Raw genomic sequence first — 27,413 nt, 5'->3', positions numbered from 1 at the left:
TTGAATGGCAGAGGAAGCTTGAGAGAATGTTTGCCCTCCCTCTTATGTTCTTACTTGACCAATGTTTTTAGAGCACTCTCTTTCATGAATCATTCTCTGCCTGCTTTTACAGTGAAGTAGATAATGGACAAGTGAAGATGCAAGCACCGCAGAACAAAAGGACTCCATTGACCCATGTGCGACACTCCAGCACCTCACCAATGCATGATGTGGTGAGTAGCCGTAATATCTGAGAAAGAAAGTAAGAGACATAGATGCAAAGTCCTCATGAATTATGGTAGCAACTTGGCTCGTGTATACCTTCACTATATTTTGATCATATTTTATTGGGCCTGCAGCTCATTGGGATAACCAGAGCAGTTACATAAATTAAGTCCTTTCTCCCGACTTCTAATGAGTCATCTGTGTGATCCTCAGCCATTCAGTTTCGAGCCTGTGGAACCTTTGGATTTTGAAGCACTCATACTGAGTCAGTTGGAAAATCCCGAGTTGGAGTCATTTCAGTATCTGCTGGACTTTCCAAAGGAGGACGTTGAGGTCACACTAGCTCCTCGAGAATATCGGACAGTTACTTCTGCTGAGCCAAACAACTGGTAAGGGGACCTTTCTGAAGAATGATGAAACCTGCATGAGATTCTTTTACTTGTTCTTTTAAAAATAACATTTAAATTTTGATTTAATTGTGGATTAATAGAGGATTAGTGTTGACCGCAGAGCCCGCCTCACTGACAAAAGACAAAGGAGGAAAAACCCAACACCCAACCCCAACCAACCAATTTTCCCTTGCAATCGCTGCAACCGTGTCTGCCTGTCCCGCATCGGACTTGTCAGCCACAATCGAGCCTGCAGGTGACGTGGACATTTACCCCCTCCATAAATCTTCATTCGCGAAGCCAAGCCAAAGAAGAAGAAGTGTTGGCATGGTCATGTATTTATCCGACAGTGATTGCATCAGTGACTTGAGGTTGCACTTGAATCAATGCATGTTAGTAATTGTAGACCAATAATATATTTGCTTGGTGTATTTTAAAAAATGTTGCTCCTATATACCATGTTAACTCTGTGGAGATGAATGTAACTTGCTGCATGTTGTGTGCCATGCATCCTTATTGTATCTACAACTCTCTGCCATGATCCACTAACTACCCTAATCAACTGGCTGTACTGAGACTAGTTCATTCTTGCCCCCATCAGAATTGAGAATGGCATACCTTGCTTTCTCCAAATTAATTCTCAAATTAATCTTCATAGTTAAAGAGTTAACACAGTTTTAAGTATTGCTTCCTTGAAATGTTTACTGTTACTGTCACATGCCTCCTCATTAGACCCATTGCAGCAGAGATTCAGGAATGTTTGAGCTTTCTGGAGATTTGAAAGCTGTGATTTTATTGGTTCTTGATTGGTTTCTACAGCAATATGTCACATGCTGAATTTCACCTTCTCACCTTGTGTGAAGGTTGTAGGAAAACATCACTTCTGCCTATTGTGCAGTGGAGGAGATCTTCTCTGGAATTATTTTTCACATTTTAATATAATGATAAAAGGTTTTCAAAAAACAATGAATTCAAATCTCCAATATATGCCTACAAGCCATTTTTATATTGGATTCATCATTCTCACCTGCTGAGTCAGAAAGTTTCTTCCAGGATTGAACTTCATTGCCCCATTACCAGAAGTGCCCTCTTTCAACAGAATGAGCCTGTGTATAGGAATGTTGGGGATCTATGGCAGAGCAGAGAGTTATTTTACTTTTCAAGAAAACCTTCAACTATTAATATTTTAGTTTTTGAGACCTTGCTATGTGTAAAACAGCTGTCATATTTGTTTTAGTAACTGAGTGTAGAATACAAGTTGCTTGCTCTGTGGTATGTGATTATCATATGATTTAACAGCTTGCTTCCTTTCCTTTCTGACATACTTTTTAGAAGAATGTGTAATTTCTGTGTTGTTCCTTGTTAGGAACAATCTCACTCCACAAGTGAGATCATGTGTGGAGACCTACACGAAGGACTGGTTGATGGTTACCAGGAGGTATGTGAAAGATCATTGCAGCTAATAGAGCAAGGGCAAGTTGATTGTTGCAACAAATATCTATAAATCTAAACTGAGGCAAGGCCAATTTGGGAGGCAGCATAAGGTGGAGAACTTGCAGAGGTTGATTGGGAGAGGATGTTTGTTGGGAAAATGAGAAGGAATCCTGGATGATGATGAGGACCTGAATGTAGATGACACTTTCCATAACTTCCCTATTTCCCAATTTCAAAATGTGTCATCTTCTAAGAAATGTAAGATTTGATATTCTGAATTACAATCTTATTACTTCAATAAACCAAACTTCGTAATTGCATCTTTACGTAGTCCTTAATTCGTTAATATAACCATTTTGCATAACTTCGCATCAAGATTTTCATAATGATGAATTAACAAAGCATTCGATTATATTTAAATACATAACGATATAAGAAATTATTGAAATTAATAAGATGATAAGATGAATTCACCATGGAGTGTCCCAACCTTTGTATTCACTACCCCACCTAACGAAGGCAGGCTGACCAAACACCTTCTTCACTAAAGCCAGTGTGATTAATGGTCCTGATTTCTGTCCTAGGAATCAGAAGTGCAGCACAGAGAGTCGGAGGAAAGGGCTGAAACTGCCTCTTCAAATATTTGAATGTGATGAGAGCTTCAATTTGGAAATGCAAGGTCTCCAGGTATGCTTCATTACTTCTCCCCAGTAACACTCTTAACTTGGAATTAGTCAATGGGCTTCAAGAGCCAATAAATATTATGCAATGATATCAGCAGGTCTCTCTGGGACTGCCTAATGCAAACAACAGTTTGAAACATTTAATTTGTAGGGAACTGGCAGGGAAAAGAGCAGGGTTTTGTCTAGTTAGGGTTGGTCAAATGTTGGACTTGGAGTAAAGTGGCATGGGTTGGGTGGCAGCTCCAATTGTGGGTGAGGAGAGGAGAGTGGGGGTCAGGGTTTAAAGTAATGGAGGTTGGAGGGAGAAGGTGAAGGGGTAATTTAATGTGAATGGGTTGGATGAATGATGGGGAACTTTGGGGATCGTACAGTTTGACAGGTTCATCAAGTTGGAGTGCTTTTTTGGTACAAATTGATGCCAATTTTAATCTTGTTCTTTAACTGTTCTAGTTCTGCACAGAAAGGGCTCAGTGATCAGCCTAAATGACTGATAGCTCTTGCACTGTTTTTTTTCTCATCTCTTTTCCTACAGCCATTTTTTTTAGACATACAGCACGGTAACAGGCCATTTCACCCATTAGTCCGTGCTGCCCAATTTGCACCCAATTGACCTAAAACCCCAGTAGGTTTTGAACAGTGGGAGGAAACCAGAGCCCTTGGGGAAAACTCCTTGGGGAGAACGTACAAACTTCTTACGGACAGCGTGGGATTAGAACCCTGGTCTTGATCACTGGCGCTGTAAAGGCATGGCACCAGCCGTGCTGCCCTGACAGATCTCTGTTGCTACCTAGGCAGTTGGCCTGTAGAATGGTTTCAGCTCTTCATTTAAAGTCTGTTGTGGCCCACTGGAATGGAGGATCCTGGCATTACTCCACGGTCATATGGATATATTTAGGCGGTGCAGACTTGTAGGCTGGAAGGACCTGTTACTTGAAGTCTTACCTTAGAGATGAGCACAAGATACGTGCAGCATTGATGGAGTAACTGTCTGTAAAAGCTCTTCCTTGACTTGCTTTGGAAATTCTGATGCCTGAAGGGTGCTACATAAATGTCTACTTGTCTGTCCTTATGCAGAGCTCTGTTGGATCCCAGGCAGGTGAGCAACAGACTGAGGTTCCAGAGCTCTTCATTCAACAACTGCTGCAGCCCTCTACACTGGAGGAGGTTGACTTGAGGAATAAAGAAAAACGGCAATCTGGCAGGTTGATGGATATGTGTGCACTCTATCCTCCATCTGACGAGGTGAGACCATCTCACTGAAGAGATATCATTGGATTCTATAAGTGGGCCAAGCATCCTTTTAAATCAGGATTTACCACCCATTATCTGGCTATAATACATCATGACTGTGGGATCTTAACAATAAAATTTATTGCTAACTGAATGCCATTTAAGCATTCTGATATCTAGCTGATATTCGAGAAGAACACACCCTGGCCTTAAGCTTTCTGATGTCATCGTGACATTCTGGAGACACACACCCTTGCCTTCAGTGAACCTCGACTAATCGTGGTGTAATTCATCAGAGCCCAAATTTTACACCAACCAATGTTGACGAACCCACTCATTTTTCTGGCAAACGGTTTCTTTTCCTCTCCCTGCTACTGATGTGTCTAATTCCATCTGTTTATATTTGTTTTACCATGTATTCTCATCTTTGCTCAGGAGGAGGCTGGCTACAGTCGGATTGTTCCACAGCCACCATGTGGCCAATTGGAGCAGAGGTTGCAACTGCATTTTCTGGAGTTAAAGTGAGTAACTGTTTCAGTAACATTACCAAGTATAGGGAACAATTGTTTGGAAAGCAAAAAAAGTTTTCCCTCCTTAACCCCTTCTACCCCCAACACCTGGGATATCTTTCCTAACCACTTCTTTGTCACACCCCCACCACTATACCACTTTACTGTAAATAAGGCAAAATATACTCATTTACTACAATGACCTGTTATGGAGAAAGCTGGAGATTTAGTTCTACCTTGTTTCCAAGGTTACTGAAAGTGAGGGTTTTGTGTTTAGGTTCAACTCTGCAGATCAATCTGGACCCTGAGAAATAATGTGACATCACGTAGCTGGTCATATTGGCTCAAAACTGGACCTGGAACCAGATCTGCATCAAAGTAGTTTGCCAGCTTCTAAAGCATAAGGTAGTAAACTCTTCCCACTTTAGAGACTCGAACCAACTGATGGAGTGCACAGGAAGCTGCAGTGTCAGTGTATTTCTAATAAAACATTAAACTGACAGATAGATATGAAAAATCTTGTGGCTCTAACTGACCTATATGTTCCCTCTCGCTGGTACCTAGAATAGTTTCAGTTCTCTCTTTCTCCCTCTCTCCCATTCTCCCCCCACCCCCCCTCTTCCCACCTCATCTCTCCCCCTTCCTACATCCCCTTCCCCCACCCTCTGCTCTCTGCCCCGCCTCCCTACCTCTCCCCCTCCTCCTGCTCGCTCTCTCACACACACACACACACACACACACACACACACACACACACACACACACACACACACACACACACACACACACACACACACACACACACACACACACATGGTTTGGGTTGTGTGTGTGTAAAATACCCAATCCATTCCAGCTTTGGCACAATTCTGGAAAGTCAATTCAAAGTTCATGCATTGAAACTCAGACTTTTAAACTGTTGTACAGAATTAATCATGAAGGAGGTGAGAGAGAGAGAGAAAGAGAGAGAGACACACACACACTGTATGATCAGTCTGCTAAAACACAAATTCTTGTTGAGTTGCTTCCAGAGAAATGTCCTTTCATACAAATGATTGTCACAGAATGGCCAAGATCCATATGCAATAATCCTCCTGCTTCCTTTACCCAGCTGTGGGTTCATCAAAATGGCCATTACAATGGCTATGGTGGGTCAATACTTCTGACAAGGAGAACCAGCAAAATTGTCCATTTCACACCAAGTCCTCCCACTTTTGTGTCTTGTGGATCTATGGTTGATCATTAATCAATCCTGCCTCTTCAAGTGTCCCATTCACATGACTCTTTGTAAGTGACCCATCTGTTTCTCTTGAATAAACACCATTGATCTCTCATCTTCATCCAGAGTATTACACTGTTTATGGTCAGTATTTAATGGTGCCTTTCTGTCTGTGTGCTGTGAAAGGTTTGGAGCTTGTGTTAACCCTGAAATGTGAGCTTCGGTAAACCTCCTTCTGAACTTGTGCTATCTATGTCTGTATCTAAATATCTTTCCAATGTTCCAATTGAACCCACCTCTATCTAGCACACCCTCTGGCAACTCTTTCCACATATCCACTACCCTCTGTGCATAAAAGGTGTCCCTTTTAAATCTTTCCCCTCTTGCCTTAAATCTGTGCACTCTAGATTTTAACTGTCCCGTCCTGAGAAAGAGGCAATGCCCCTCATGATTTTATATACCTCTGTAAGGTCCTTCTTCAGCCTCTTGTGTTCCAGGGAGAAAGGTCCCTTATAATTCCTTGCAAATCCTTGTCAATTCTTCCTGCATTTTTTTTCCAGCTGAAGGACATAATTCCTATAATTAGTCAACCAGAACTGCATACATTACTCCATATATCCAATTTCTTGTATATATGTAGAATGATTTAAATTTAGTCATACAAATTGGTAGCAGACCCTTCTGGCACATGAGCCCGTGCTGTCCAATTAACCTACAACTCCCTGTACTTTTTGAAAGGTGGGAGGAAACCCACACAGACACTGGGAGGACGTACAAATCACTTGTTGATGGCGGCAAATTCAAACCTGGGTCACTGGCACTGTAACAAGGTCGCACTACCCACTGCACTAACTGTGCTGTCTAACACCAACCTGGTGTCCCAACACTTTCGCTCAATGGCCCCACTAATGAAGGCAAGCATGCCAAATGATGCATCTGTATCCTGGATCTCTCTGCTCCACAGAATTCTCCCAGGTCCTACCATTTTCTGTGTAATTCCTGCCCTGGTTCTATGTTCTTCAAGTGAATTAGAAAACACGTCTGAACTATTTGAGTTTGTTTGGCATACATATGGATTTCTTTTAAATTAGGTATCCCTTTAATGTAAAAACTTGCAAAACAAACCTACGCCCAAGAAATTGAGAGCAATTTGAAGATCTTTCTCAATTGGGTGTGATTGGTGTAAACTTGTTGGCTCAATATTATGAGCTGAGGATATTACGTCAAGGCTGGCTTCAGGCAAAGTGATACTTAAACTGTTGTTGAAAATCAAATTTATGCTTGACTTATCTTTTAAAATTCCCTGACTTTTAAAGCTAATTCAGCTAGTTTTACTTGGATTATATTGATATAAACAATGGACACTATTTCCCATTTACAGAGATCCAACAACTGAGTGAGCCAGATTTCTCACTTTTGATATACAGTGAAACCCCAGTATCACACCTTTGTGATTGGATTTTCCAGGTGCTTGAGATTGCTTGTTGTGTGATTGGAGCACCAAATTTAAACTATTTATTTTTGCAATTTTTTTGCCAGTTGCTTGAATTCTGGATAACAGGGGTTTCACTGTATAATTTTAATGTTTTTACAAAATTGATCCTTGGGAAATCTTCATGACCTTATATTAAAAAAAGTTAATTGCACAAAGCTGGGCACCATAGTTAGCAAAGTGGTCAGTGCAACACTGTTACAGTGTCAGCGGACTGGGTTAAAATCTGGCAATGTCTGTAAGGAATTTGTATGTTCTCACCTCGGGTGCTCCATGTACGTGAGTGGTAGGTTATTTGGGTGTAACTGGGTGGCACGATTTTGTGGGCTGGAATGGCCTGCTACTGTGCTGTGTGTTTAAATTTAAAATATTTTTAAAAATTAAAACATTTAAAAAAATTAAATTGTGCTCTTCCTCTCTCTGCAGATTTGAAATCGAAATTGAACCACTCTTTGTGATTCTAGCTTTATATGACTTGAAGGAAAGGAAAAAGGTGATTATCAATGGTGCTCTGTGAATCTGGAGACTCAGAGGTTTAGATGTACCCATTAGTTTCCTGAGGTACAGCATTCAGGCATAAGCTGTGGTTCCTGCTATATCAGAGAATAACAGTGATGAACTGAAAGCATTCATGGGTGGCAGTTGTCAGTCAACATTTTGACCCTTTATTGAGGATGAAGTGATATTAATATAGGAAAGGCTGGAGGTGAGCCAAAAGATTGACAGGGTCTTGGGCAAGTGGGAAGGGTGGAGAATTAGGCAGAGGGAGCAACTCCTGGGAAAGGAGGTAGGGGAAGTTAGAGAGAAAAGCAAGGACAGGAGTAGATAAAGAAGAGATGGAAACAGTGAAACCAAACGATGAAAGATCAATGTTTACACTGTTAGGTTTAATGCTGCCCAGGAAGAATGTGATGTCATGTTCCTCAAGTTGACAGTTGACTTCACCCTGTCAGTAGGTGAGACTGAGGACAGGCATATCTATGTAGGAATGGTTGGAGGAATTGAAATGGTTGGATACTGGAAGTTAAAGCTGAAACCAACATAAAGAGTGTTGGTGTTTGGCGATATCTACACAATATTTATGCTAAATATGCTTAATGAGATTTACAGTTTAAATATTTTTGCCCATAGTGAACTGTTTATGATATGCAATTGTGGGCATTATCAAGTAGTACCATTGTCCTATTAGAATGTAGTGCATTTCATGTTCATTATCTTTGAATAATGTTACTCCTTTGTTGTCAAAATTGGTTTACTACAATCTAGAGAATGTAAGTACTGTCTTGGATAATGATTGGGCCTGGTGTTGATTATCCTTCAGTCATGAGCTGTTTAAAATAGACCATTGGATTTTCAAAGGCGTGTTCTCTTGTTTGTAATTGATTCTCAATTCCTTTTGCATTCCAAAGAAATTTTGAAACAAAACCTTTTGGCTGTGTTAATGCAAGTTAGCAGGTAGTGATGCTTGGTGATATGGGGGAGAGCTATCAGGAACTCCACAAGATCACTCAGCCACATAAAGAATGTTGTAAAGTTGTTTCAGCACTCTTTGTCAGTCTATTGGTGTAGTTATATAATTAGTAGTAATTACTATCCATCTGCAATAAAAGCTTGTTCTTGTAGCACTTTAAACGTGGCACAATTCTTATTTACGTCATTACAAAATTATATTTAACAAAGGTGATCTTGGGAGCAGTGCAAAAGATTGGTTAAAGATGGTTTTAAAGGAAGTGAGAGGGATGGAGAAAGTTAAGAAATAAATTCCAGAGCTTAAGATTTTGGTGAATACATTATCATAAACAGCGGCTTGAAGGGAGTCGGTTTGGAATTGGAGCAAATATTTTTGCAGCACGTCACTATTTCAGTGAATGGAGAGGCTGTGTGCACTTTTCTACCCTTGAGTTTCATTACACCAACTGAAGGTTTGGGTAGGGAAGTAACAGGACCTTGACCTCATAAGATAATTGGTTAGTTGCGGTGAAAGAAAAGAAATATCAAGTGGTAAAGAAGGAATAAATAAAATAACAGTGCCAGGTATGACAGGTTAGTCAGCATCTGTGGAGAGAGTAACATGACCTTTCTTTAGAGTGAAAATTCCTAAAAATGTGATTGACTTGGAAGGTTAATGTTTCTCTCACCACAGATGCTTCCTAACCTACTGATTACTTTTGGCATTCTCTACTTTCAGTTTCAGATTTCTAACATCTTTAGAATGTTGCCTTTGGAGGAAGGAAGCAAGTTTGACGACTAATTGAATTTGCATGGAAAAGTAATGTTTTTGAAAAAACTTATTCAAACATTTATGATTATGTGGTTGAATTACTCATGCCTAATTGGAACTGTCCTGGAAAAGGCAGCTCATGGGAAGGAGGTTTGCAGTGATTAGTGTTTCTCCAATGTCTCTGATTAAACTGTTGATGGAAAAACCCTCAAAGAGCTTAACATTAATTATCTGTTGGCATACATTTAAACATTAAATTCTATATTGGTAATTTATATGTTCTGTTTCCTTAGATTTCAGAAAACTTCTATTTAGATCTTAACTCTGAAGAATTTCGACAAATTATCCAGAAGCATGATGAAGTCTCATCTTATTTCAAAAAGGCCATCTTTTCAATCACTCATTCTTCTTCTGAAATCTACCTCATCATCAAGGTACTATTACAAGGTTTCTGACTAAACCATGCCACATGGCAGCACAGAAAAAGTCTTTTTGGCCCACCTAGCCTGTGCTGAAATATTATGCATACAGTCAAAAGAGCTTTGCTATCATTATTTACAATTATCATTTGTCCCATCTAAACCCACTCCTCATGTTGAATATGCCTGTTACCTCAGTGACTTTATCTGGGAGCCATTTTGCATTCTGGTAGTAATTTGTAGAAAAAATTGAAATCAGTCTTAAACATTTTCTGGTTTGATCCTTTGATCCTACTCTTTTTCTCAAAACCATTTTCTATGAGGTGAAGAAACCTTTCACAATTCCAATCAATCCCAAGCTGCAGGAAATATTTCATTGTGTTGTCCGTCCTGTGACTATAGCATAGGGGCTACAGTAGCTGGCTACAGCATACCAATATCTCAACAACAGAGATGACAAATGACTATCTGATCGGATTTATTGAAGTTTTTGAAACTGAGATGTGGGTGAGTATTTGCCCTGGGGACTCAGTAGAAAACCCAACCTAAAAATGAACTGTTGCAATCTTTTATCTCTGTGATATGTACTTCCAATTTTTTTTTATTTTTTAAGGCCTTCCTAAGAGATTCAGGTCAAATTCGTAGCTTTTCTTGAAATAGCTGACATGTGTTGAACAGTTTTGTCAGTTAAGTCCCTTTGGCATTGCTTGCATCTACTCTGTATTCATGTGATATATTAGATCTGTGTTTACTGAGATCACAAGATTTTAAAAAAAAAACTTTGAGATATAGCACAATAACAGAACCTTCCTGCCCACGAGCCTGCGCTGCCCACAAATACATCCAAGTGACCAATTAACCTACAAACCCTGTACATCTTTGAAATGTGGGAGGAAACTGGAGCACCCAGAGGAAATTCATGCAGACACAGGGAGAACATACAAACCACTTGCAGATTCGAACCCATGTCATTGGTGCTGTAATAGTATTATGCTAACCTTTACACTCACCATGCAGCACTTTGGTGTTTACTTTAATCTTCAGCAGTTTCAATCCCAGCACCATTTGTTAAATATACTTTTGGCCTATTTTAATTTCCTTACAATATGTGAGGTCAAGGTTTTATTGTCGTGTGTACAAAATGTGTTTACTTTTGTTTGACTGCTAGTTTGGGTACCCCACCAAGAAAAGAAATAAAGGAGAATCTCTTCAGAGACATTGATTGTCCATGGATCTTGTCACCTCCTCCAGTGCCACTGCCTCCTGTGACCCCCATAATCTTTAGCTGCATGGTGTCATGTCTGTTTCAATGGTGAACGCTCCAGGCATCCAAGTCACCATCCTGAGCCCCTGGATCCAAACTGAAGCCATTAATGCCCAAGCCTCTTTGTCAGTCCCTTTCACCACGGTCATTCTCACGAATCCTGATAACCTGGTTCCCATAAGCTGGTCTCCAGCAGCCTAATGTGAGGCCTTGGGTTACCATGTTTCTCATTGGTCCACAGCTGGGAGTGTAGGGGTCCTCTCCCTTTGGCGGTGTGGTGTTCTTCTGATCTGATACCCTGCTCCCATCCATTGCTTTCCCCAGAGACCAGAGCCCTCGGTCTAAGCTACTAAGCTTGAGTGCTGCTGTCTTGGGCCTGGACCTCTTATGGATTCACTAATGTTTTTTTAAAAAAATGCTGGCCTTGTTCTACAGACGGTTTAAACCTGTTTTGAATCATCAGCAAACTACTAAGCAGTAGGATCCCGTGGAGGAACAGTCTGCACTCTCCTGCCCCTACTGGGTCCGCTTCAGTGGCAGCACTGTTACGACAGCTGCAGCAGTGCCCCCATTGTACATTGTTCTCTGTTATTTCTTGTCTTGTTTTACATATTTTCTGATTTGTTGTCTCCTAACCTGACATAGATTTTTGCTTGATGCCCTGGGAAAATCGAAACAATTTGCATTGGGTTTTAAAGCACACACATTGATGTAAATTAGAAGCAGGACTAGTTCCAACATAACACTCTTGGGCTCTTCCCCTTCTACACATCAGACTCTGAATATTAGGCTCTGACAGCTCAGTGGTTAGAGCACTGGTCTTGTAAATCAGGAATCATGAGTTTGTTCCTTGCTGGGACTTCATTCATCTCTGAGAGGGGCACTTGACAAAGTGGAAGGAAGGAAGACAAAGTTAAAGAATTTCATGTATGTTGCATTCTAAATGTAATATTTTGTGACAATAATGGAACCTCTACCTTTTACTTCAAATTTATTTCCTATCATCTCCAGGATTTACTATTCCATTCTGTGCACCCACATCTTAAGAATTTATTGACATCCTTTAACATAAAGGTTTGTCAAATGCCCTGTCCAATAGGATACTTCTTCCTTGCAGATTAAGGAAATTAACCTTGTAAATCCATATTGTCTGTTATTTAGATGTACAGCATGGTAACAGGCCATTTCAGTCCATGCCACCCAATTTATCCCTCAATTAACCTACATCCCCAGTACGTTTTTGAACAGTGGGACGAAACCGGAGCTCTTGGAGAAAAGACTATCTTTTATATTTATTATCTCCTTCTTTACAGTGACTTAATGAGCATTATTGGAAGTTTTCTTTTACAAAGTTACCTATTTGGCTGCAGCAACTAAGAATTTCAGAGTATATGTGTAGGAAAATTAAACACATTATCTTTATTTGTCAGTACAATGGATATAGTGCTGTTCAATGCTTTCTCATCAGGCAATCCATTCATCCTCGGGATGGACCTCGTGAATCTTTCCTGAAATGCCTCCATTGAAAGTATTTATTCAATAATATTTTTATAGACATACAAATTGATAATCTATTTATTTTTTCCATTAGTTTGAAGTTAGATTAAAAGATATATTTCAGTCTGTGTATGTTGTGTATACCTTTGAAATAGGTTTGCTTCTGGTGACTTTATTCAATAGCACTCTGTGAGAAGAGTACTAGGGTAAGTAAGATACAGATTAAGCTAACAACTTTCTCATCATCCAACAGAAATCTGTTTTGTGGCCAGGACGATGGAGGTTACAGTAGAGATTAGCAGTGGTCAGTCCCCGAGTCATCAGGGAAGGAGTGATGTAAAAATCCTTGTGGTTTCTTGATCGGGTGATGACAATCTGATAAGTGCCAGTGCCCAATTTGGAAGGGGGGGGGGGTGCAATCTAACATCTGCTCTTTCACTTCTTCCTTTCCCACTGTGCAGAAACACTCCTTCCAAGCTTGCACACCTTGCAGTTTAGTGCACTGCTCACAATTTGATCTTCTCTGTGCAGATGGGGTCAATTCAGAACACCCCAGTACAGTTCAGTAGGGTGACCCTGAGTTTCTAATCTTCTGCCCCTTTAATTCATTCCACTCTCATTCTGACATAACATCTCTAACTGCCTGTGTTATCCATTGATGCCAAACATCATTTTCCATTTCCCCCTTTTACTTTCCTGTAACCTTTCTCTCAAGAATCAGCATCTCATCTTACAAACCAAAATTAACAATCTGGGGTCATCCGTCTTTTTTCCTTTGTAGATGTGGCTATAACTTTCCATTTCAATGTGTTTCTTTTGTTTTTGTCTTTTTGTTTTTCAAAGTAATTGTTACCAAACCTTTGGTCTTTGCCTTCTTACCATTCCCCCTCCCCGCCCCCCCCCCCCCCCATTCTCCTTGCAATTTCAAACAGAATTATTTTCTCATCTTCCAATTCTAATGATTTTCAGAAAAAAAATTGAATCTGAGCAAGACTTAGACAAGAACTACAATTCAATGTGTACTCTTCATCTAATTGGGTTTTCCATCATTGTCTTGCTTTTCAAGGACTCTACTCCATTATTAGTAAAATCTCTTATTCTTTCTATTGCAAATCAGTACACTATTAATATGTTGGGGCAAGAGTCTGTATAGACCTTGGGAGCATTCATGTGCAGATGGATCTTGAAGTGCAAGCCATTAGCTCCGTGAAAGTGGTATCACATAAACAAGGAATGCAGCATGCTTGTCTTCATTGGTCAGGCATTGAGTATGAAAGTTGGGAAGTCTTGTTATAAAACTTTGCTTGGGTCACATTAGGTGTGCAGTTTTGGCTGACACATTACAGGAAGGGCGTGGAGGCTCCGGAAAGGATCCTCCACAGAGGATGTTCACGAAGATGTTGTCTGGAGATCTTGGACAAATTTAGATTGTTTGTCCGAGAGTGTGAGAGCCTATGGGCAACCTAATGAAGTGTATAAAATTATGAGTGGCAGATATAGGGTAATTGGTCTTATTAGCAGGATGGAATTGTCAAACACTAGAGCACAGGTTTGACATGAGAATGGGGAAGGCACATTGTTTTACAGAGAGATGGCTGGAATTCACTACCAGAGGAGGTGATGAAAACAGATATGATAGAATGTGTAAGAGGCATTTAGATACAAACAGGTAGGGAAAATGATGGCTCTGTAAATGTTGGAATCACTATGGAAACCTGGCCTCACCCTATTCCTTTTGCCCTGTGCATTCTCAATGCAACTTGAAACGAACTTGTTTTCTCATTTTTCCAGTTCTGATGATGGGTCCTCAATCTAAAATCTTGCTTCATCCTCTGCAGGTACTGATTGACCAACAAGTGCTGATTACACTGGACAACAAAGATTTTGCTTCCTGAAAATTTTTGGTGTATTTTATGGATTTTGGGTTGCTGATCATAAAAATTCCCTTAAAATTTTTCCTATCATGAACTAGGTTTTAGATGTAACCTATTTTGTGATTTCCTGTGATATTTTAAGTCTACTAGTATCTTGCCCAGAAAGCCAGCTGTTTTGGTCAGTCCACACTTGCCAGGTCAGTGCAGGTGCTATGCAAATATTTTGGGCCTGGGCATGCTTAGTCAGGATAGATGGAGACTGGCTATAAAAGGAGCTCACAGATGCTGTACATCACATTGATATTGATTGAATGCATATTGATGCACATGCTCTTCAGCCAATAGCAGAGTGAATGTACTTAACAATAGCATTTATTGTCTTCAGGAAGATTCAATTCTGCAGGAATATCCTGGTAATGTTGCAACAGCTGCGATACATTCTGTTAAATTGTGGCGAGCATGCACTTAATGCTAAATTCGAAAAAAGATAGTTTAATGTTTCTCCAATTTCCTATGTGATACAGCAAATCTGAAATTATCTTTGCGTTCAGCTTGAAGTTGTTTTTTTTTCAGGAAGCAAACCTTATAAAATTTTTTTACAGTGATACTGAAATGAAAGCACTTTAAGATTATCTTTCCAAACTTCAATTTTCCTTTTTATACAACCTAAAATATCACGTCTTTCTCGTGGATTTTTGTTTTGGTGAAATGGAATTGCCCAAAAATATAGTATCCTCAAAATTGAGGTAATACATTTCTATGAAAAAGAAATGGTGATTTGTCTTGAATGGGTGTGTGTTTGATATTAATCCTCAGATGGACACAGCTGGACTTATTTGGTATTTATCTCCCAGTGTGAACCATGAAAATTAGTTCATTGTTAATGAAGTGATAATGTTTCATTTAGAGAAAAATGTAATATAATCAGGCAAGGCTAATTGATTTTAAGAATGCAAAATGACAAATCAAACAAGAAAAAATAGGGTCTCTAGCAAACATTAAGCTATATAATTAGAAGCATTTAAACTAATGAGAGGATGGAAAATTGGTGTTGCCCGTGTTCCTCCTCTGGTGGTTCTCTGCACACCAGAGTTCCTTTTGCATACAAATGCTTCTTTGTAAACACCTGATGTTCATTTAATCTTTGCTGGAGGTCTTTAAAAACCTCATTTAAAAAGCTTGAGCGCTTTTGAAAAGCCCAGACTCTCCCATTGTCTGGATTTCTGGACTTCTGCTGTAGAAGGAGGGCAAATCCAGCAATCCCAGATTCCACTTCCCAGTGTGAGTGAGAACGAAAATACCAAGACAGGAATTTTGGCTTGTGTATGATCGAACCTGCTGCATGTGATGTTCAGTTTTGCCATGTAAGAATGCAGTTTTGCCTGCATTCATCGTGTCTTTTCATTTCCCACAGGTGGACAAGGTGCTTCAGCAGGGCAGCATCGCTGAGTGCGCTGAGCCATACATGACCATTAAAGAGTGCGAAAGAGCCAAGGTATATTCCTGACCCCACAATTCCTTCACCCCATGTCAGCAAGATCCAGTTCTGAGTGTTCCAATACACTAGCTGATGTCTGTGGCAAGTGACTGGAACCTCTCTACCATCTCCGGGGCATGTCATGAGTGTGATGAACTACTCTTTATTCACTTCGACGGCTGTAATAATGTTCAAGGAATTTAATGTCATCCAGGACAAAGCAGCTGGCTTGATTGGTGTCATATCCACTGTTTTCCCCTCCAAGCGCTCTGCGGTATTCACCTTGGCTGTTCCCAAACATGTGACCTCTGAAGGTCAAAGGAAGCAGAGGGATGTGAACACCATTCCCTGCAGGTTTCTTTGAAGGTCACACGCTATTGACCTACTTTACCACTCATCAATGCTCAGTCTAAGTCCTGAAACCCTACCTTCACCAGAAGAGCTCCAATAGTAACTCACATTTACCTTTGGGCAGTTAGAGGCAGGCCGGAAATGCTGGTTTCTCCCAAATCTATGAACATGAAATGTATATTATTTAACCATTCATGTTAACCAGTAGCTCCCTCATCAGAACACCTGTTTGGTAAAATCTCTCAGAGCAAGTTACTGACTAGATCCATATCAGAAGGATTTAAATACTGTTCTTATGTTTATGGGAAGGATTTATAGTTGGTACTGCCACTACTGTGTCTTTAAGAAGATAATTAATTACTCTTAGTTTATGTTGCTGTTCTACTGCTTGTGATGTGTGTTGCTGCGAGTTGAGTGCAATTTGTATGCTCTATTGTTGGTACATTAAAAAAAAACTGTCAGAAGGGTCTAGTGCAGGTTATCATTGTGTTACCTCATGTAAACATTTCATTGGTCATGAATACTGACTTCTGCTTCTAGGTAGACTGGACTCTGCTCAATTTGATCCTGTGTTCCTCCAGTCGTGTGTGATCATAGGGAGGAGTTGTTTTTGTAGCAGTTATGATATTTGGGAAGATAACACAATCAATGCCAGTCTGGTTCCTGATTGGGGTGGGAAAAGTGTTGGCGTGTAACTGGTAAATTAGGGTGCAGTTGTGTAGTTAGCTTGCAGCTGGTAGTAGTAGTGGTGGTGAATAACGCAGGGTATAGGAAGAGTTAGTGAGGGTAGATGAGGCAGATATTGGGAAAGGTTAGGAAGAGGGTGTTGGTGGAAGAGGATGCTGTTTCAGGAAGTGGTGGGTCAAGGAAGAGGTGCTGCATGGGATCTGGTGGTTGATCTGAATTGGGCATTTTGAATCTATGAAAGGTTGGTGTACGCAGAGTTGTGGGTACAGGAAGGGCTGGTGACCGGTGTGATGGTTACAGGAAGAGTTTGTAAATGAAGGAGTAAATAAGTCTGGTTGGTAATGGGAAGGGTGGTGAATGTGGGTGTGGTGGTTAAAGGATTTAGTAAATGATGTAAATTTTCCACTGGTCTGCTCTACCTAAATTGATCACTACCGATCTAAACCAAATCCACTGGAGGAACTCAGCGGGTCAAGTAGCATTAGTGGGAGAAAAAGAATGGTCAACGTTTTGATCAAAAATCCTTTATCAAGAAAAGAAGCTAGTGTAAAGAGAACAATCTGGGAGGGGTGGTTTAGGGACCCCACATGGGATTGGTGGACCAGTTAGAGGTGAAACATGACAGACAGAGCTGTAGATTGACAGATGCCAGTCATGGGGGAGAGAGCGGCAAGAAAGAGGTCAGGTGGTGGAAGATGTGTCATTCTGAGAGCAAGACAAAGTCTGCCAGTGTTCTTTGCTCAAACTTCCTTATCCTTGCAGATTTTCCTCATGCACTTGAATAAGATCCTGAACTTAACTTTTAAAAAATTCCCCTCCAGAGTAAAGAAAAAATTGGGAAGCTTCGATTCCAGGCTGCGTCCTTCTGTCAACGCCTGAAGTCTTATCGGATGCCTTTTGCCTGGGCGGCTGTTGATCTCCTGACCCTCACTTCTACCAGTGGATACCAGAATTCACTGGACAGAGAGTCCAACAGTGAAGGTAATCTAATCCAAAGAGGAAGAAAAATCAAATAGTTCATCTGTGGTATGGAGTGAATGACGAATTTAAAGAAATTAACATTAATTTTTTTTAAAAAACAGTAAAACCTCTAGTATCCGGCACCTACGGGGAGTGAATTTTCCGGTTACTTGAATTGTGTTGCGTGATTGACGAACTAACGGTGAGGTGTCCCAATTTTAAACTTCGAATTTTTTACCTTTTTATTTTCTGCAATTTTTTTTACTGGTTGCTTGAGGCTGCCAGTGGCTTAAATTCCGGATAACATGGTTTTTTTTTTTACTGTATGTTAGAGTAATTAATGCATCTATAAGCTGATCCTCATGAAAGATGATCTACATTTCAACTTTTGGAAGCAGGAATTAAGGAGATAGAGGATGCACATGTTGTCAACATGCTATAGATTCTAGAATAATTAGCAATTCTAATGAGAGAAGAAATGGGGGAAATTAAAGATCAGTTTGATTCACATGTGGGGATGATGCTTGTGTCTAGAGCCAGCATGGTTTTATGAAGGGAAAATCATGTCTGACTAATCTTATTGAATATTTTGAGGATGTAACTAGTAGAGTGGATAGGGGAGAACCAGTAGATGTGGTTTACCTGGATTTTCAGAAGGCTTTTGATAAGGTCTCACACAGGAGATTACTATACAAACTTGAGGCACATGGTATAGGGGATATGGTATTGAGACGGATAGAGAATTGGTTGACAGATAGGAAGCAAAGAGTAGGAATAAACAGGTACTTTTCAGAATGGCAGTCAGTTACTAGTGGGGTACCACAAGGCTCAGTGCTGGGACCCCAGTTATTTACGATATATATTAATGATTTAGATGAGGAAATAGAAAGCAGCATTTCCAAGTTTGCAGCCGACACGAAGCTGGATGGGATTGTAAGCTGTGTAGAGGCTGTTAAGAGTGTGCAGGGTGACTTGGACAGGTTGGGTGAGTGGGCAAATGCATGGCAGATGCAATATAATGTGGTAAGTGTGTGGTTATCCACTTTGGAGGAAAGAATGGGAGGGCTGAGTACTATCTTAATGGTATCCAATTAGGAAAAGGGGAGATGCAAAGAGACCTGGGTGTCACTAAAAGTGGGCAGGCAGGTGCAGCAAGCAGTAAAAAAGGCGAATGGTATGTTGGCGTTCATATCAAGAGGATTCGAGTTCAGGAGCAGAGAGGTATTGATGCAGTTGTAGAGGGCCTTGGTGAGACCTCACCTGGAGTATTGTGTTCAGTTTTGGTCTCCTTATCTGAGGAAGGACATCATTGCCATGGAGAGAGTGCAGAAAAGGTTTACCAGATTGATACCAGGGATGGCGGGACTTGCATATGAAGAAAGGCTAGAACGACTGGGCTTGAACTCACTGGAGTTTAGACGATTAAGAGGAGATTTAATAGAAATGTTCAAAATTCTTAAAGGATTTGACAGGCGAGATGCAGGAAGATTGTTCCCAATGTTGAGCAAGTCTAGAACCAGGGGTCACAGTTTAAGGATAATGGGGAAGTCCTTTAGGACTGAGATGAGGAAGAAATTTTTCACTCAGAGGGTGGTGAATTTATGGAATTCTCTGCCACAGGAAGTGATTGAGGCCGGTTCCATAGCTATATTTAAGAGAGAGTTAGATTTAGTACTTGTGACTAGGGCGATCGGGGGTATGGAGAGAGAGCTGGAACAGGGTACTGAGTGGATGATCAGCCATGATCAAAATGAATGGCGGTGTAGGCTTGAAGGGCCAAATGGCCTACTCCTACACCTATTTTCTATGTTTCTATGTTTGAAATGGAAATGGAACAAATTCATAATAATAGGATTTATTATGATCCAAAATGAACATGGATTTGTGAAAGCAAAATCATGTTTGAGCAATGAGGGTCTTTGAGGTTGTAACTGACAGAATACAATAAGGAGGGAGTGTGAGAGGCTCATGGATGTGGTGCAGATATAGGCTCCTGGAAGGTGCCATAGAGAAAATTAAAATACATGGGTTTGGAAAAAAATACCCATGGTTTTGGGATTGAATCATGGAGAGAAATCAATGAGTAAGAAGGGTTCATTTCACTTTGGAAGGCTGTAACTAATTACATGCCACAGGAGTCAGTGCTGAATCCCAGCTGTTCACAACCTGTACCAATGATTTGGATGGGGAGGGGACTGAAATTCAGGTGTAATATATCATTTGTTGATTGTGCTCACCATGTGTCGTGAGGTTTCAGAGCAAAGGAGAGAGACTAAATAAGCAAAAACGTACAGAAATGCTGCAGGAACTCAGCTGTTCTTTTCAGTATCCATAGGAGATAGATATTGCTGACATTTTGGGCCTGTGACCTTCAATGAATAAGCAGAAAATCTCAGAATTCAGACAATGCCGGGTGGGGGGAGGAATCCAGACCAACAAAAGATGTTAATTTGATATGATGAGGGACAAGGTAAGAATTTATCATGGAAGGGAGAGATAGAGCTAAGGGGAGGTGATGGAGGAAGAAGTGGGGGGGGGGTGTGGTTTAACAAAAGCCAGAGAAGTCGATATTAATGCCATCCAGTTGGAGGGTGCCCAGTCGGAAGATGAGGTGTTCCTCCAATTTTCAGGTCGTCTCAGCCTGGCAGAGCATGAGACCAACCTTTGCTGCCAACTTCCACCCTGACCTCAAATTCACTTGGTCCATCTCTAGCAACACTCGCCCTTTCTTCAATCTCTCTCTCTCTCTCCATCTCAGGAGACAAACTGTAGTAAAACCAGACACATTCCCTTCTCCTCCCCGCTCCCTCTGTGACTTCCTCGAGCACTCACTACTACCAGACACATTTTCCCCTCTCTTTCTTTCATAGGACTCACTCCCTCTGTGACTCCCTTGTGCATTCATCCCTCCTCACCCACCTTGCACCTTCCCCTGTGGTCCCGCAGGAGGTGCCGCACTTGAGCCCTCACTTCCTCCCTCACTACAGTCTGGGGCCCCAAACAGGCCTTTCAAGTAAAACAACTCTTCACTTCTGTATTCACAGGATTGACTTACTGTGTCTGGTGCTCTATTTGTTGCCCTCTCTACATTGGAGAGACTGGGCTCAGTTTGGGAGATTGCTTCGCTGAGCACCTTCGCTCCATTGCAACAGTGTCAGAGACCTCCCAGTAACCAACCATTTCAGCACTGTGTCACACTCCCATACCCACGTCTTTCCATGGCCTTATGTACTATCCCACCAAGACAACCCGCAGATTGGAGGAACAACACCTGATTTTCCTTCTGGGCACTGTCCAGCCAGATAGCATTAATGTCAACTTTTCCGGTTTCTGCTAACCTGCTCTCCCCTTCCCCCTCTCCCCTTCCCTTCCCCTTTCCAGTTCTCCTCCCTTCCCTCTCTATTCCCTTTGCTTGCTGCTGACCCCTCCTTCCCTTCTCCTCCTATTACCTCCAGCCTTTGTGACCACACTTCCCCCCCCCAACACTTTTGTTCAGATGCCTGCCGACATTTTTCCATGATGAAGGGCTCTAGCCTGAAACGCCGGTGATGTACTTTTACCTTTGTTGTATAAAGGACACTCCTTGACCTGCTGAGTTTCTCCAGCTTTGTATATTTGTCTTAGGAGACAAACTCTTGACAGTTATCTCCCTACCAACTTCTACAACTGCTTCAATACACCTCTTCCCACTCTATTCCCTCTAAGGATTCCATTCCATTCACTCAATTCCTCCATCTCCATCGCATCTGGACCCAGGATGAGGACTTCCTTGCCAGATCCTAAGAGATCTCCTTGAAACAACGTGGCTTTCCCCCTGCCACCATCAATTCAGTGCTCACCCGCATATCCTCCTTTACCCGCACATGTGCCCAGGCCTCCTCCACCCCCCAGTGCAACAAGGACAGGATTCCTCACCTATTACCCCACCAGCCTCTGCATACAACACATGCCATTTCCACCACCAACTTTGTAATCCCACCACTGGACACATTCTGCTCTTCTCCCCTCTCTGCCTTCCTTGTCCACTCCTCCCTCCAGTCAGTCAGAAAACTGCAAAACCCTGCCTGATTTTACAGGTAACAAACAGGGTGCTAATTGCCTGCATTTGATCCCATTGGTTTCACTCTTTGAGGTAGGTTAAGCTGGAGAACAATTGGTCTGCTATTCCTATACAGGCTCTGTTGAAAGTGCTATTCAATTATTCCTGTTCTATACTTGCTCCTGCAATATAACAAAACAGCTTATGATCTTCAAGAAGGAGGAACTTAGTGGTGCTTAGTTCCTGAAAATGTTCCTTTCTGTTTTATTTCAGGTAGTGGGGCTGATATGCGTTCACAATCACTGGACAACGCGCGCAGCATCCCCTTATCCCGACCCACACAGTATAGTCTCCACACATTCAATAAACAGGTATAGCCATTGCACAGTGTGACGCACTTCATTTCAGGCCAAGGGACTGTCTCTGTATAGTGTGCAGCCTGTTCTCCATGAGTTACTGAACTGCTTCCGGTTTCAGGGAAAACTTCCTCTTCAGCCAGCTTCTCCACCTTTCTGCGGCTTTACAATTTTCGGTAGAGGTGTGATTTTATTCAAAGTGATCCCTCCCCTCGAAGTCTTCACTCGAGTAACTCCTCTGTATGTAAACTTGCACAGTGGACTTGGGGTGAGATTTTGGCTGACAGAGCAACACTATCCTCCAAACCCCAATGAACAGGTTGATTTGGGCATGATTAAATAATGCTATTTCTTACTTTGCTTATGGAATAGGAGGGTTTAGAGTTCTTCAGGCTCTACATTCCATAATCGTGTTCATTTTCCCTTTTCCTTCTCCTACTGGCAGTCATGCCTTCATTCCCCAAGGTTCCATGTTCTGGGTTAACTTCCTCAAAAATATAACTTCTCTTAAAACCTCTCCTTTTACTCAAACTTTTGGTCACCTTCCCAAAAGTATGCTCGACATTTGTTTTCCTGACCTCTGTGATCCGCCCTGGGACATTTTCTTTGCTGAAGGTGCTAAAACAATGGAAATCATTGCTTAACAAGGGTGACTACTTTTCAAAAAGTAATCATTGTCCCTTTTATTTAAAAATAATGCTGAAGAACTTATGGTCACAGTGCACCCCAGTAGTGCTTGTATTGACTACGACAGGCACCATGACAGTGCCTGTCGACCTGAAGGTTATAAGCCCAAATCAAGACTAAACCTCCAGTGAAGAAAGGAGACCTTAACTCTGACTTTTGGGTAGAAAAGATTCTATACCTGTATTTTAAAGAAGAGCAGATGGGGAAGACTGGAGGGTGGGAAATCTCCTGGCATCCAGGCAATGGATTGTTTTGTATAATTAAAAATAAATTATTATAAAAATTTCCCAAGGCAGCAATAGCAAACACCAGAGGACATTTGTACAAAGTGAAGGAAGGGAAGCTTAGGGGAGACCTCAGTTTTTTTTACACAGAGTTGTGGGTGCCTGGAATGCCTTGCCAGGGATGGTGGTGGAGGCTGAAACATTAGGGGCATCTAAGAGATTCTGAGATAGGCACAAGAATGAAACGAAAATAGATTACGTGATAGGGAGGGGTTAGTACTTTTTTAAAGTACCTTTGAGGGCCGAAGGGCCAGTACTGTGCTGTAGAGTTCTATGAAAGATGTTGCCTGTCCCTTACCCAACCTCATCAGGCAGAGGAAATTGCCATTGTTGTTGTGGGATCCTGCAAGCACAATTTATTGGCTTCATTTCTTAGATTACAATAAATACAATGTAAAACTCCGATAGACAAAAGTGATACTTTAATGAAGGTTTTTTTTTAGTGGTCAAGAGTAATGCATTGATGTTGAACAATTAGTTAATGGCCTAGAGAGTTATTTTTTAAATAATTTGTAGTGAAATGAGTGTTTTGATGAGTTCAGATTTCAGCATCTAAGAACTTGTGCAGTTAATTGATGACGAGTGCTGAACAGCAGAGTGCTGATGGGGCATGGGTACTTGTGGAATAATTGTTTAATGAATATTATTATTTACTTTCCCTCCATGCCTCCAATATCAGAAGCAGCTTCAGTCACATTTAACCTGCCAAAGTTGCTCTTTTTTAACATCTACCCACATATTGAATCATTTGCATTCTCCTAAGGCTTAAATTCTTCATGGTTAACCTTGCTTTCTGTTTTCTGCCCCACTGTATGGGGAAAGCCAACAATTACAGCAGTGCCTTAGTGTATCTATTGGTTTATCTTAGTTCTTGCATCTTGGTTGTTGTCCTTCCTCGTCTATTGTCACATTTTTAGGAGAATAATTATTTGGATAAAGGATTCCTTTTATTATTTCAGGAGGAAGATAAACTAAGTGATGAAGACCTGATGAAATTTATTATAGATGAGAAGAAAACATCAACTTTATTGAGGCGACAGCGGAGGATTCCAGGTAAGAGTGGAGAAGGAATCATGCAACCTTCAGCATGTCCTCCTGATCCCTCGAGATTCCAATACCTTTCAGTTTCCCTGCAATACTTTTTGATCCATGGGAATCTCAAACCAAGCAGGACAAACCTGATCTCTAGGTATCCCTTACCCTGCTTTGCCTTGTTCTCTGGGACTCTCCAGCCCCACGTTGTTTTTCAGTGGTCTTCATAATTCTTGTGCTCTGGAACAGGAATCCTGGAATTTGCATGACTGGCCTTGGGGGATATCATTTGTAATGCCAAGTGCATCTTAGAAATATATTATAAATACAATGGAGACATCCTCATAAATTTAATTTGGGGTGGCACAGTTAGATTAGTGGTCAGCACAATGCTATTACAGCGCCAGTGACCTGGGTTCAAATCCAGCACTGTCTGTAAAGAGTTTGTACATTTTCCCCATGTCTACGTGGGTTTCCTCCAGGTGCTTCAGTTACCTCTCACCCTTCAGAGGTCGGAAGGGCCTGTTACTGTGTTGTATTCTTAAATTTTTTAAAAAAATGTAAAAGCAAAAATAAATTTAAAAAGCTCACCTGAAGACATCCTCAATCTTGGCTTCATGTTGATGTGTTGGAAAACTCATTGTTGTTCACCCATCTGTGTTGGATATGGGTTCTGGTGGGGTTGGTTGTGTCTGGGTGCTCGTGCTGTTGGGCTGAAGTGCTGGATCTAGGATGGTGGTGGAGCTTGGCTGCTGGTGGAGTCTGGAATGTTGGTGGGCCTGAGGTGCTGGTGGGGGTTGCTTAGTGGGACTACCCTGAAAGTTGGTTTTTGATGTGTTCAGAAGATTCTCTCTCTTGTAGGAGTTTTTCGATTTGAAGTATCCCAAGTTAATGAAGCGCCGTCCTTTTGTTTTGACCCTGAGTTTTTGGAAGTGAAGCCATCCAACAGGGAGAATACAGACCTGACTCTGGAGGTTTTAGAATTTCCGGTGTCAGGGTTGTCTACCCCACATACAACGTACAGGTAAGCTTTCAATCCAAATGAGTTTTTGCAGCTGGAGACGGTTTGCATCACCCTGACACTTCCTGGCAGCCCAATGTCTGAGGTCGTGACACGATTTGGAAGTTTAATGTTTGAGAAATTCAACGCAGACAGGGCCGACGTGCTAATCACGCAGAGTTTGAGGGGATGAAGGAAGAGGTAGGAGGTTGGAAAAACCAAGGTTATTCCTGGCGTTAGCTGCATTACTGAGGAAGTGGTTCATTGGTGCAGGTTTTCAATTGCTTGGATTTTTTGAAATTTTGGGAAATTATCGGCAAAGATATTTAACATCTTTTTTTCATTAATTTGGACACTATTTGAGATTACGTTGTTATCTAGGTATAATGTGGATTGAAGTGTTTGATTAATTGAAGTTGAAAAGGACTCTCACTTAGCATAGAACTGGCTTATTGTGGATCTTATCAAGTCAACAGTCTTTATTAAACCAAGCATTTTAAGGTGAAAAGAACAGGAAGAATGGAGAGAACCATATATTTAGGGTGTGATTTATAATGTAAGATTAAAACAAGGAATTTTTAAAAATTGAATTTATGAGCATAAGAGCAAGAAAAAAAAGGGCATATTTAGATCAAGGTTTATTCACAGTCATGCTGTAATGTATTTTGATTGGAGGCTCTTCAAATCATTTGATGGTCCAGTTTCAAGATGGAAGAGAAGGAGCATTTGTCTGGAAGTGCTGAGTTTAATAGCAGGCGTTATGATGCTTCTGCTGTTGACAGGAGCAGGGTAGCATGTAAAATGTGCCAAGTGCGGAATGATTTCACAGCTCAGTCATCTAACCACAGGGCCACACTTTAGGGTGACGTTGTCTGAGAACCATGAAGTATAGAACTGTTCTTCCTCCAGCAATGAGGAAAATTCACCCCAGTGCTGACCTCCCTGTACAGGTTAATTGAAGGGATTATTTTCCCCATCCAACGACGGCAGGAAGGAAGGCTGCATTGAAGGCTCACAGGGAGAGGAGGCTTTTCATGGTTTATATCTAACTGAGAAGAGACCACCAAGACCTTGTGTCTCTGAGCTGTGCTGATTTGTAGCCTTTCAGTTTTGATGCCGATTGTCAAGGCGGCAATGGGACTTTAGCTGATGAGCCAGTCTTTCCCTTGGATGGTTTCCATGGTAATGTTCACTCTTGTGAAATGCATTGGGAAACAGCCACAGATGTCACACATGCATCGTATACCATGCTTTATAGTGACTTGATTGGGTTGGTTGCCAATAGCAACCAAATTTTACCTTGTTCTCCCTACTGCCCTTCCCCAATAAAAGATACATTCTGTTCTTTCATTACTCACTGCTACCCTGGCTGCACCGTACCACTCTGGCAGCAATGATCTTCTGGGCTTGGTCAGTGGTAGCTCGGTCAGTGATGCTGCTTTTGGTCATGTGACACTGAAGTCCTCATCCACAGTACATGTTTTGCCCTTGTTACTCCTCATGCTTGTTTAAGTGTTGCTGAAATATGGAGGAGTGCTGGATCATCAGCTGAGTAAGGGCAATGGGTAGTAATCCGGGAACTTCTGTGATCTTGTTTGACCTGATGCCATGGGACTGGGGTGTGGGGTTGACATTGAGGGCTCCCAAGCACTGTATACATCTGCATCAAAGGATTGCAATGAAGGAGTTGACCACATTGCTTAATGGTATGATTTTATGTGTTTGCATCTGGTGGTTGCTTGTGCAGTCTGTGGTTCAACTCTCTTAATTTAGACATCAGTCTGCAGATTTTTGTAAGGTGAACCTGTCAGATGGTCCTTTGGTTTTATTCCACTTTAACCATTGCAATTTTGAAGCAGATATTATGACATGGTCTAATGACTCTGGCCACTTCCAAATGCACAACATAAGTGACTTGAAGAACATCATGGGCAAAAGGCGAGTATTCAGGTAGCACAGGAAAGCCACCAGAATGTCATAGTTTATTGCAAGAGAAGTCAAGTTCAAAAGTAGGGATGGATGTTTCAGGTATATTGGGCATTGATGTGGTATAGGTAAAGAAAGATGTTCAAACAATGTTTGGAATACCTGTGCCGGACTGATCA

General features: G+C 41.3%; 1 protein-coding gene across 2 annotated transcripts in view; it reads left to right on the top strand.

Moving 5' to 3' along the window:
* LOC138758670 (dedicator of cytokinesis protein 7-like) overlaps positions 1-27,413 on the top strand; it is a 157,332-nt gene that overhangs the window by 7,054 nt on the left and 122,865 nt on the right. Inside the window, exons 2-14 of one of the 2 annotated variants that reach the window (XM_069927953.1) lie at positions 113-212; positions 418-593; positions 1,960-2,031; positions 2,612-2,714; positions 3,785-3,952; positions 4,376-4,461; positions 7,587-7,653; positions 9,675-9,815; positions 15,850-15,930; positions 17,772-17,931; positions 22,223-22,320; positions 24,236-24,329; positions 25,170-25,332. In XM_069927953.1, coding sequence (XP_069784054.1) covers positions 113-212; positions 418-593; positions 1,960-2,031; positions 2,612-2,714; positions 3,785-3,952; positions 4,376-4,461; positions 7,587-7,653; positions 9,675-9,815; positions 15,850-15,930; positions 17,772-17,931; positions 22,223-22,320; positions 24,236-24,329; positions 25,170-25,332 — 1,509 coding nt within the window. Of the gene's footprint in view, positions 1-112; positions 213-417; positions 594-1,959; positions 2,032-2,611; positions 2,715-3,784; positions 3,953-4,375; positions 4,462-7,586; positions 7,654-9,674; positions 9,816-12,532; positions 12,593-15,849; positions 15,931-17,771; positions 17,932-22,222; positions 22,321-24,235; positions 24,330-25,169; positions 25,333-27,413 lie in introns of those variants that run through there. The other variant, XM_069927954.1, reaches the window with a different exon arrangement.

Source organism: Narcine bancroftii, chromosome 3, assembly GCF_036971445.1.
Source record: "Narcine bancroftii isolate sNarBan1 chromosome 3, sNarBan1.hap1, whole genome shotgun sequence".
Lineage (NCBI taxonomy): Eukaryota > Metazoa > Chordata > Chondrichthyes > Torpediniformes > Narcinidae > Narcine > Narcine bancroftii.
Note: the sequence above shows the minus strand (reverse complement) of the source record. Positions and strands in the feature narration are given on the sequence as shown.